Consider the following 12,146-nt stretch of genomic DNA (forward strand, 5'->3'; position numbering starts at 1 on the left):
GGTGTGTTGACTATGCAGTACGTAATACCAAAGTACCTGCACTATTCCATCACCAGTTTGTTGTTTTTGCTTGTTACTGAATTAGAAAGTTCTAAATTGTAGGCAATTTATCTTGGTGAAAGGTTTTCTGACAAACTTGAATTCAACAAAGTAGTATAATAATTGTAAGTTGTGAATATTAATAATGGATTGTTTAGCAGGTGGTTTATGGGCTGAATACAGTAGCTAAGGAAGTTGGTTAGTCAAGGTTATAATTATATTCGGTGTTGGGATGTGAATTTTTAAACTTAAAGCATAAATATCGTGAATATTTTTTAGCCCAACAGTAAAAAATTGTGTTGGTTACATGGTTGAGTGATTAGCAATAATAGAGTAGAGTTTTTGCTTGATTAATTAAGCTGTGAAAATAAGCTGTGTCGAAGCGTACACATGCACGCAAACACACTTACTCCTCCTTGTGAAAGTAAAGTTCACTAATTTTTCTCAATATGGCCGAAGAGTTAATAGCGGTGGAGCTGCATTAGTTAACGAAGGAGTACACGACGACATTCAGCAGTGTCTGTAACGTAAATACTAGTCATTATCATATTCAGTAGCAGCTAGCAATGTGATTGTGTTTGGCTCACGATGTGTAGCTTCTTGCAGTGTCTAAACCTCCTGTAGAGTAGGGTACTTAAGTTAGTTGTGTTGTGTGCGAAATCTTTAGCCGTGGAAATTGAATTTTTAAAACTCATTAGCATATTAATTAGTAAACGCCTGGTTTGCGATTAATATCATCGAGATTGTATGTTTCGTCAATATTGGTCTGATACTGACACTTTATAGCTGTTTTATTTTCTAGTTCAACATTAACTAAGTAGTTTATTTTTGGCCATGGTATTACAGAAGTCAAAGAATTAGTTTCTTTCAATCGATCACCAATTTTTAATTTATATTTAATTTATTTTCTCTATAGGTTTTTGTTTTTTTATTTTATTTCTACCATAATTTTTTTTAAATTAAGTTTTGTAATGTAAATTATTTCGACCAAAAAGTGTGATGTGCCCATATATGTTAGTGACATGCCCAAATATGGTAGTGATATGCCATCATCATGTCCATATATGGGCATCACATTTTCATCACATAAAGTTTTATAGTGTAGATAGAGCTTAAAAGACAAAGATGCTTTACAGTGGGTGTAATACTTTGAATATTGGTTTAAAAAAATTATTTTAAGAATAACTTGTTTTTTTCCAAGGTCAATACAATAACCATTAGTTTATACTGCAGCTGAAGTTGGCAATTCAACAACTGGTTTTGGCAAAAAAACTATTATTTTATAAATTCCATAATATGACTATTTAAATTAGCAGTTTTCTCTATTTGATTAATAATACAATACCAACTTTCTTTTTTAGAAAACATTGTTTGATTAAAAGTGGCTCATAAATTATAAAATATTCACTTTATACTTATTATAATAAAAACAGCTGGTTTGACTTGGTATTTTCAGTTCTTTTGGTAATAAAAATATATAATAATTATGCAGAAATAGTGAATATAACTGCATGACATTTAATATAAGAAATTTCATATTGATAGATACTAACAAATTATGTATTATTTTAATGCTATATATAATAGCCACCACCAAATGCAGAGAAATAGTTGTATTATAATTTTTATTTAACAGAATATATTTATGTAGGTGTGGTATGTGGCGTATGAATTACGTTTTATTTGTTTATAATTGTTTTGTGAGTTGTATACTGGGGCCTTAACTTTTAACTCAGGGTATCACCCAAAATATAGAAAAAATAAAAAAATAACATTTATTACAAAATTGCAATATTATCAGTAGTTATATTGTATTAATTTGATTTTTTTAAATACTCATTCAACTTTTTTTACTATTATATGTTACTTTTTTTTAAACAATTTATTTGCTTCATATAATTTAAATTTCAACATAATTAATTTTTCCATATATGGATAACTTCCATTTTAGCTGGATGTTTTAAAACTCTATTGGTAATCATGGTAACGTGCTTACCAAAGCGTATTTATTCTAATGACTCATTAGTTTTAAGTAGATGCGAGAAAGATGTACAAAGTATTACATCGTCTCCCTTGATATTCAAAACTTAATTAACGAATTGAAATAAAGTCTTGTTAGAGTAGTTTGGTAAATAGCATTACAACAATCAACTCTTGTGGGCGTTGCCAAGTTTAATATTTCACAATTTTGATTCTTGACTGCTTGGAAGATGGTTTTGAGTATATGAGAAAGTGGATTAAATTAAATTTACAGTACTTTTATAACGATAATAGATTTTTTAGATAAATAAATCTAAAAATATGTTTTTCAAATTGTTTATTATTGTGCCTTCTTTTGACTTTACTTTCTGAGATGGCCGTGTTGTAATCCTAAGCTGTTTTACTGGGCAAACGGGACGGTTAAATACCGTGCTACGCGGTAAGTCTTCCAGCTTCTAGTTTGGAAAAATCATTTGAAGATTTGTACTCAAGTTTATATGATAAAAATTACTCATTAAATGTATTATTATTCTTAAAAAAAAGTTCAGAGCGATTACAGCTTCTCTTTGCTGTTTTACCATTGAAAAATCAGTAAAGTTTTTCCTCGTCAAATATTTAAAATTAATTGAAAAGAGAATTATTCTAAAAAACATTATATTTGAAAACATAATTTATTGGAACAGAACACCAAACAATTTACAAAATAAGTTTAGAAAGATGTTTCACATTAGTTGCTTCACTTGCTTTGTCATATTAAAGCAAATACAAAAATATTGATTAATCATAGTGTAAATGGCAACAAGGTAAATATGGTTTCCAATAATGCTGGGCCTATAGTTAATCTGTATAGTTGTAAATACTACCTCTTTGTTTGTAGAGTTTAATAATAGAACTGTACAATATTCATCTTTTCCAAACCTGATGGTATACTTTATTTCAATAATAGAATATATTTTATATTCATAATTAATTTTCATAAAAAAATATCTATTTTACTTCTTGATTGCCCCACCTAGTGTATTATTAAGTATAATATGATTTGTGTATAGTAAATTTTCTACTAAACTATTACCACGATTAAAACTTCTTTCTTAAGTTTGAAATAATTGCAGAATTTACTTTTAATATTCTATATTCTGAAAACCAGACATCTGTTTTGGTGAAATTGAATTCAGTGGTTATATTGTGTATAAGTTAATGGTTTATTCTGTTTTGAGTACATTTTCTTTGAAGAATGCAAATTTCAAACCCACAGTCTATATAATATCCCTGGCAGGTGTTTATATACTTTTATGCATTTGATATTCATAGACAAATATTGATTGGTTTATAGAAAATAAATTGCAACGCACGCACCATTTTTGTCATGTCAGAAGTTAAGTAATTCAATAATTAAAAATTAAATTGTTGCAGTAATGTTAACTTTTATATATTATATTTATTACATGTTAATTTAATAAGCTATAGAAAAGCTAATCCACATGAATACAATTCTATTCTGTATGAAGCATAGAGAAGATGTGTATGCAAGACTGTAAAAAAAAACCGATGGATACTGTAGAAAAGAAAAAAACATATATTTTTGGAATGATTGCAAGAATTAAGAATGATCAGAGAAAATGAATATATTGGAAGATAACAAGAGATGATAGTGTACTAACCCTATTTTATTTAGTCTGTATATTTATACATATGAGAATACATGTGGAACATCCCCACCACCAAAGAGAAGAAAAAAAAACTTTGTTCCTTTTTGTAGTTGTTTTTCTCCTTCTGTTTATTAAATTTTTTAAAATTTGTTGTGATTCTATAAATATAAAAATAATGGTATATTTAACTTAATAACTCAAAGTGTTTGAATCAATGTAAAAAGAAACTTTTAAAAGTATTATCCTAATATCTACTTATTTTTAATCATTTAAAGTAATTTCTTATTGACCAAAATTGCATCCTCCTCTCAATTTTGTAATAAATTACTTGCAGTGTACGTGGTAGTAAGAATACGTTGTATACAATAATTTAATCAATAATTTTAATAATTATATACTGTAGTAGATGATTATTAATATATAGAATGATGACGCATAGTCTCAGTTAGTTTCTTCAAAAACTCTTAATTCTTATCGTGCAATACTTATTCATCGATTCTCGATCTTTTCCTAAATTCTACTACAACAAGCGCTATAAATCACTGGAGCGTAACATGACTCTAGGTTGCCTAGGAAACCTACTTTAATTAGATGAAGTTTGCAGAGGAATAGTAATTGAATGACTGCTTCAGAGATGTTTTGTCTTGTTTCGTCCGCCAAGTATTGACTTCGACTTTATTGGTAGCCATTTTTAGTAGCGCATAAATAGTGTTCATAGTCTATGCTATCAATATTCCCCATTTTCTATGTTCTTTCTTAGAATAGCTGTTATTTAGTAACTGACTTATTTTGGATTGGTTGTAAAGTTCCATCGAGATTATTATAATATTGTTAAATAATATTTTTTTACATAATACAACGATACACCAACCTTGTGATCATACTGTATATTACTGGATAGGGGTCTAAAGATATATTGGATGTGAAAAATATAGGATGAAGTTTTATATAAACAAGTTTTATATAAAGTTTCCTGTAAAAATGGATACATTATTTGGAAAAAAAATGTATTGTAAACAAACATATTTGTTTAAAAATATTATTTAAAATGTGAAATAAAAAAAAGTCTTTATTGTTGTGTTATATAAACAAGTTTTATATAAAGTTTCCTGTAAAAATGGATACATTATTTGTGAAATAGATGTATTGTACACAGACATATTTGTTTAATAATTATTTAAAATGTGAAATAAAAAAATGTCTTTATTGTTTTGTATTTTCAGAAGACTTTGGCAGATCGACGGAATCTCCCGGCCGTATGAGGACCCGACAAGGAGATAAAGATGTTGCAAATCTCCCTAATCGGGAACAGGACGTAGATACACCCAAAGTAAGTCTCCCTCTACAGTCACATTGCCTATTTTATTATGAATTTTGTATACGGTGGAAAAATAAAGTAGTAGACAGGTTCCATTTCTCAAAAAACGGCCTAGAAAACGAATCAAGAAGCATTTTTGGGTAGAAGCTGGGATCCACTTGGTTTAGGATATTTCGACCTCGCTGATTACGAATATGGCGGATCCCAAGCGAAATTCGGCCATCTAAGCCCTTAATTTGCATAATTAAAAATGGCGGCCATTTTTTATAATTACCCTATATCTCGAGAACCACTAGTCACAGATAATTAATTTTGGTGTCAAAATGTTTTAAATATATGGTTTTATATTCACTTTAATGACACATTTTCTCAAAAAATTGATGCAAGTCGTATTTCTGACATTTTGACCTTTGACCTTGATTTATCGTATCTCAGTAACCAATAATCGGAGAGACACGAAATAGGGCTCAAATTGTTCAGAAACTATACATTCATATTTATTATAATGAAATGTTTTTACAAAAAATGGCCGATTCTACAACTATTGACCTTTGAACTATTAGTCAAATATAATAATATAATAATAATATAACTTTGAAAATTGTGGTCTTATGAATTTTTTTTTCTTTTTAAATTGTTTAAAACATGTGTGTTTCTATCCAGTCTAATGGCATATTTTGTACAAGAATGGCCGATAGTATGGTTATTGACCTTTTAACTACAGCATAGGCCTACTGTATACTAAATATAATATAATTGCATAACTATGAAATTATTTATACACAATAATAATTAGTAACATTATAAAATTCACTGCCATCAAATATGATGTGTTATGATTTATATAGATTTAAAAAGGAATTTGAATACGCAAGTTACATTTTTTGAAATTTGAAATTTGAAATTACCTGCCATCAATATGATGGAGTGTGCTTATAGATTTTCTAAAATGTGAACATGTCAGCTACATTTGGAAATTACCTGCCATCAATATGATGGATTATGATTATAGATTTAAATAAAAATTTGAACACGTAACCTACATTAGAAAATTACCTGCTATCAATATGATGGATTATGATTATAGATTTAAAAAAGAATTTGAACACGTCAGCTACATTTGGAAATTTGGAAATTACCTGCCATCAATATGATGGATTATGATTGTATAGTACCTGCCATCAATATGATGGATTATGATTATAGAATTAAAAAAGAATTTGAACACGTCAGCTACATTTGGAAATTGGGAAATTACCTGCCATCAATATGATGGATTATGATTATAGATTTTAAAAAGAATTTGAACACGTAAGCTACATTTGGAAATTTGGAAATTACCTGCCATCAATATGATGGATTATGATTGTATAGTACCTGCCATCAATATGATGGATTATGATTATAGATTTAAAAAAGAATTTGAACACGTAAGCTACATTTGAAAATTACTTGCCATCAATATGATGGATTATGATTGTATAGATTTAAAAGAAAATGTGAACACGTACGTAAGCTACATTTGGAATGAACATGTTAAGGGCATCAGTTAAGATCATTCATGCAAAGGTTTCCGTCATCTTTAGCGTTGTTACAGCGGCATAAAGCTGTACATGGTAGTTTTGACTTCTTGCACCTACATCTATTGGCAGGTTATGTATCGTGTCTTGCATCCACAATAAATCATCTCTAACGAAGCAGTAGGAATAGCTTCATTTTTCAGAAGCACTGGTTGAAGTTTACCATTAGATAGCTCCCAACCAAAATATGTTGGTGATGGCAAATGCTGGATTGGCGATACAGCTTTTTTCCATACGAGTGCTTGGAAGTGTGCTCTTTTTATATGTTGGTGCACTGCATCGCTTGTTGGAGGTAATGCCTTTTTTTTTTAAAGCCTAACTTTATTGGTACTTTTAACTTGACCAACACCGTAAACGTAGCAAATGAATCTTTCCGATTTCATAATAACTTGGTCACTGATAGGTTTTCTCCCAGGTCTTTAATTAGTTCATACCTTTTTTTAATACTTCCCATGCCGATGCCTTTGAGTGACCACTTAGATATGAGCAGTGAAGAGTTAAATTACTGTATGTATGTATTAATATAATTTAACTCTTCCCTGGATATGAGGTAGTATCGCATCCACTAATAGTGTGGAATGGAATCAGTGCTTTTGCAGAACCCTCGGGCAAGGCTTGAAAAATGTCTTTTATAGATACTTTCTTTTTTTGGATGTCCCTGTCATCATCCATTTGGATACCATGCTTTGGTAGTGAGACACTAGAATCACTAGTACGTCTGTATCCCTAGAAGCAACTACAACTGTGTCGTATCGGACATTGGCAGCATGACAAGTCTCGTGTCCGATTCTTCATGGTCTGACCAGAGACAACGTATTCGTGTACAATTTTGATGATTTAACAACTGATTCTTTCATAAATCCACCAGCTGTGACAATTTCTTTGTCTATAGGAGCTTGACGAATCAACTCCTCTGATAGAAATCGTGTCAGATCTGCATTATTATCTTGTAATGCCAACAAGTTTGACCAGCAATTTGGCAGCGGTATTTCACCACTTTCTATAATTCGACGAATTGGTCTCTGTGTTTTGGTTCATCTTTGTCTGATGGTGTCCTTTATCGACAGTTTTAAGTTAGGCATGCCATGTTTAAAAAAAAAAAATTACCTCCAACAAGCGATGCAGTGCACCAGCATCATATAAAAAGAGCACACTTCCAAGCACTCGTATTGAAAAAAGCTGTATCGCCAATCCAGCATTTGCCATCACCAACATATTTTGGTTGGGAGCTATCTAATGGTAAACTTCAACCAGTGCTTCTGAAAAATGAAGCTATTCCTACTGCTTCGTTAGAGATGATTTATTGTGGATGCAAGACACGATGCATAACCATATAGATGTAGGTGCAAAAAGTCAAAACTACCATGTACAGCTTTAATATGCTACTGTAACAACGCTAAAGATGACGGAAACCTTTGCATGAATGATCAAAACTGATGCCCTTAACATGTTCATTCCCAATGTAGCTTACGTGTTCACTATTCTTTCAAACCTATACAATTATAATCCATCATATTGATGGCAGGTAATTTCCAAATTTCCAAATGTGGCTGACGTGTTCAAATTCTTTTTTAATTCTATAATCATAATCCATCATATTGATGGCTGGTACTATACAATCATAATCCATCATATTGATGGCAGGTAATTTCCAAATGTAGCTGACGTGTTCAAATCCTTTTTTAAATCTATAATCATAATCCATCATATTGATGGCAGGTAATTTTCTAATGTAGCTTATGTGTTCAAATTCTTTTTTAAATCTATAATCATAATCCATCATATTGATGGCAGGTAATTTCCAAATGTAGCTGACATGTTCACATTTTAAAAAATCTATAATCATACTCCATCATATTGATGGCAGGTAATTTTAAATTTCAACAAATGTAACTTGCGTGTTCAATTTTTTTTTAAATCTATATAAATCATAACACATCATATTTGATGGCAGTGAATTTTATAATTTTACTAATTATTATTGAGTATAAATAATTTCATAGTTATGCAATTATATTATATTATATTCAGTATACAGTAGGCCTATGCTGTAGTTTAAAGGTCAATAACCATACTATCGGCCATTCTTGTACAAAATGTGCCATTAGACTGTATAGAAACACACATGTTTTAAACAATTTAAAAAGAAAAAAAAATTCATAAGACCACAATTTTCAAAGTTATATTATTATTATATTATTATATTTGACTAATAGTTCAAAGGTCAATAGTTGTAGAATCGGCCATTTTTTGTAAAAACATTTCATTATAATAAATAAGAATGTATAGTTTCTGAACAATTTGAGCCCTATTTCGTGTCTCTCCGATTATTGGTTACTGAGATACGATAAATCAAGGTCAAAGGTCAAAATGTCAGAAATACGACTTGCATCAATTTTTTGAGAAAATGTGTCATTAAAGTGAATATAAAAACATATATTTAAAACATTTTGACACCAAAATTAATTATCTGTGACTAGTGGTTCTCGAGATATAGGGTAATTATAAAAAATGGCCGCCATTTTTAATTATGCAAATTAAGGGCTTAGATGGCCGAATTTCGCTTGGGATCCGCCATATTCGTAATCAGCGAGGTCGAAATATCCTAAATCAAGTGGATCCCAGCTTCTACCCAAAAATGCTTCTTACATCATATTTCAGAGGAAATAGAACTTGTCTATAGTTAATCAAGAGGGTTGGTTGGTGAAAGTATAAAGCTTTGTCTACACCATCAAACTAGTTTGATAAAAAAAGTTTGATGTGCCCAAATATGGCTATGATATGCCCAAATAAGGTAGTGATATGACATCATGTCCATATGGACACATCAAAATTGTTTTGTCACATAAAGTTTGATAGTGAAGACAGAGCGTAAGGGTGTGTTTATCTTCTGTATAAGTTAAGTGGTATTTTCAATAGTTACATCTTAACAACACTGAGTAAATATCAAAGTACAGAGTCTGCAATATTCATCATGCATTCAACGGTTAAAAAAGTTGCACGATTTAATAAAATATTAACACGTCTGAACTTGAAAGTTCTTCTGTATTTATTTAGCAGATACAAAGAAATACTAGTGTACAGTTTTACAAAACAAAGTATGAGAATAAACAGATGGTATGGTTCATACAAAGTAAATAAACTTTGTAAACATTGAAATGTTTGAATAATGTAGGTCATAAGTCATAAAAATAACAACAATTTGAGGGATAACAATTTTTTTAATCAAATTTTATTAATTTTCCATGTTTTTGGGACTTTTTTTAACTTAATGATATTTGATGCCTCATGAATATGTTGTGGAAGCATTTTCCATATACAGGCGGGCCAGAAATTGTAGAATTTCTTGTACAAATAAACTAATTTCTACAAGCTTTAAAATCATAATTTGTTTTTCCTTTTTGTAATGAATGAGTTCTATTTGAAATTGTTGAATTTTAAATTTGATTTTTAACATGTTTGTTGCGTATAAGTAATTTATAAACATTTTAGACTTGATGAATAATAGTCAAAGTGATGCATAAAGCTATCACTGGCTTAATGAAGTTATAGCAAAATATAATTATCTATACTTTAGCGAAAGTCATTAAGAAACAACTTAAAGGATATTATTATTCACATGAGCTCAACGACTAATGGTTTTACAGCACAGATTAACACTGCTGTTTTAATCCTCATAATTTAGAATTCGTGATTAATAGTTGACTTCTACTATACTAATGTTTTTATGATTTATTGTCAATTCTCCCAATACCAGACAGACTCTCTGAAAACCAAAAACTCTCCCAATACCGGATTCTCTAAAAACCCGAAACTCAACCATGCAGTACCGGACTCTCTAAAAACCGGAAACTCTCCCAATACCAGACTCTCTGAAAACCGGAAACTCTCCCAATATCGGATTCTTTCTGAAAACTGGAAACTCTCCCAACACCGGACTCTCTGAAAACTGGAAACTTATTGATTTGTTTTTTTAAGTTTTTGTTTGCTCATTCTGTATGAATGCATCATTTGACACGAGTGCCGCTGATATATAGGTGTTGTTTTAAAATTTATTATTATACCTGAAGTCACTCTTAAATATTTCCATACGAGGAGGTGCCACATTTACGGGTATATTTTCGAGGGCCTGGTAGCACAAGTGTGGGAAATTATGGAGAGTTGGTAGCACAAGTGTGGGAAATGACAGGGTGAAATTAGTAGTTTAAGTCCCTGACCCGCCCACCCGTGTCAAAATGTCACGATTTATCGCCAAATTTTGCAGGTATTTTAGCATAATGGATGCTATAAGCCCGGCTATATAAGCCCATCGCTAAATACCTTTGAATAGGCCTAGAGTTTTCGCATCAGCAGAAGAACACGAAACCAGTAGCCTAGGACAAAATCATTCAACTGTGACCATGACTCTTGACTCTGATCATCGTCGTCATGCACCGCGGACGAGCGATAAACTTGTCAAAACACGTTCATGATTTTGCCATGAACGGTCTCTTTGGCCATGCGCAGATCATGCCGGGAACCAGTACAAATATTGCGCCCTCTCTGGCGTGGCCTTGTTTCTGCCGTCTTTTTAGAGAACACTGGATTTTTATTTGGTAAATGGTAGTTCAAGTCCGTAGTATTTTTCAGTAAAACAGGTAGCGCAAGTGCCTCATGTCTTGAAGTGGCTGCTGCACCCCCCCCCCCCCGTTTGGTTTATATACAAGTGACCCCCCCGGGACCTGAAGTATCAATTAAATTGCTGTACAATAATAAGTAAAAAGCAGAAATTTTATTTTATTTATAAGAAGATTAAATAATAATAATACAAATGTTCACCAGATTAAATGCATTGAAGTCTAAAAAGCAGAAAAAAATTGAAAGAAATAGTTTAAAGATTTTTTGTTTGTGTATTGATTATTTCCTTTGCATAATTCCCAATCAACAGAAAAGGTTGCATTTAATTTTTCAAATGCAAGAAGTGAGAATTTTATTGTATTGATATCAAGGTGAAAATATTCTGGATCAATAATTTAGCATTAGGTTTTAACGGTGATTTATAAAAGTGATGCCAAGTCTTTTGTTAATACTTTGTTGTTCAATTTAAATTACCAAATCTGTTTAGACTCTACCATTCATACAATAGGGAAGATAATAAATAATTCCACTTACAAAATACCTCATTTAACTTTTGCTTTGTTTAATCATGACCTATACATTTAATAATTAAATTGTTAATTTAGGTTTAAATATAGTGCATTATGCTTAAGTTTCAATGTGCATTATAATAACTAGAAAATTAGAAAAAATGCAAGTTTTTATACAGTTCAATATTGTTTAATTTAAATTTATTTAAAAAAAACATAATAATGAACAAGCAAAAATGAGTATATGTAAATATTATACTTTGATATACGTGCATAAATTTAATAATTAAAAATGCATTTTTAATGAAATCTAACTTTAAATATATTGCTATTTTTATAGACTCTACTATATTTAATTTGTATTAAAATAAATAAAATTAGATAAATTTTTAGTTCTGCTGTGAAATATGGATTCAAAGTTTATATACAGTTTGTAGCAAGCCAGTATGCAGAA

At 30.4% G+C, this 12,146-nt stretch overlaps 1 protein-coding gene across 4 annotated transcripts in view; it reads left to right on the top strand.

Annotated features, from left to right (window-relative positions):
• LOC140063185 (uncharacterized) overlaps positions 1 to 12,146 on the top strand; it is a 60,833-nt gene that overhangs the window by 18,147 nt on the left and 30,540 nt on the right. For all 4 annotated transcript variants that reach the window (XM_072109662.1, XM_072109665.1, XM_072109664.1 and 1 more), the window contains exon 4: positions 4,892 to 4,998. In XM_072109662.1, the coding sequence (XP_071965763.1) occupies positions 4,892 to 4,998 (107 nt within the window). The remainder of the gene's footprint in view (positions 1 to 4,891; positions 4,999 to 12,146) is intronic.

Source organism: Antedon mediterranea, chromosome 11 (assembly GCF_964355755.1).
Source record: "Antedon mediterranea chromosome 11, ecAntMedi1.1, whole genome shotgun sequence".
NCBI classification, from domain to species: domain Eukaryota; kingdom Metazoa; phylum Echinodermata; class Crinoidea; order Comatulida; family Antedonidae; genus Antedon; species Antedon mediterranea.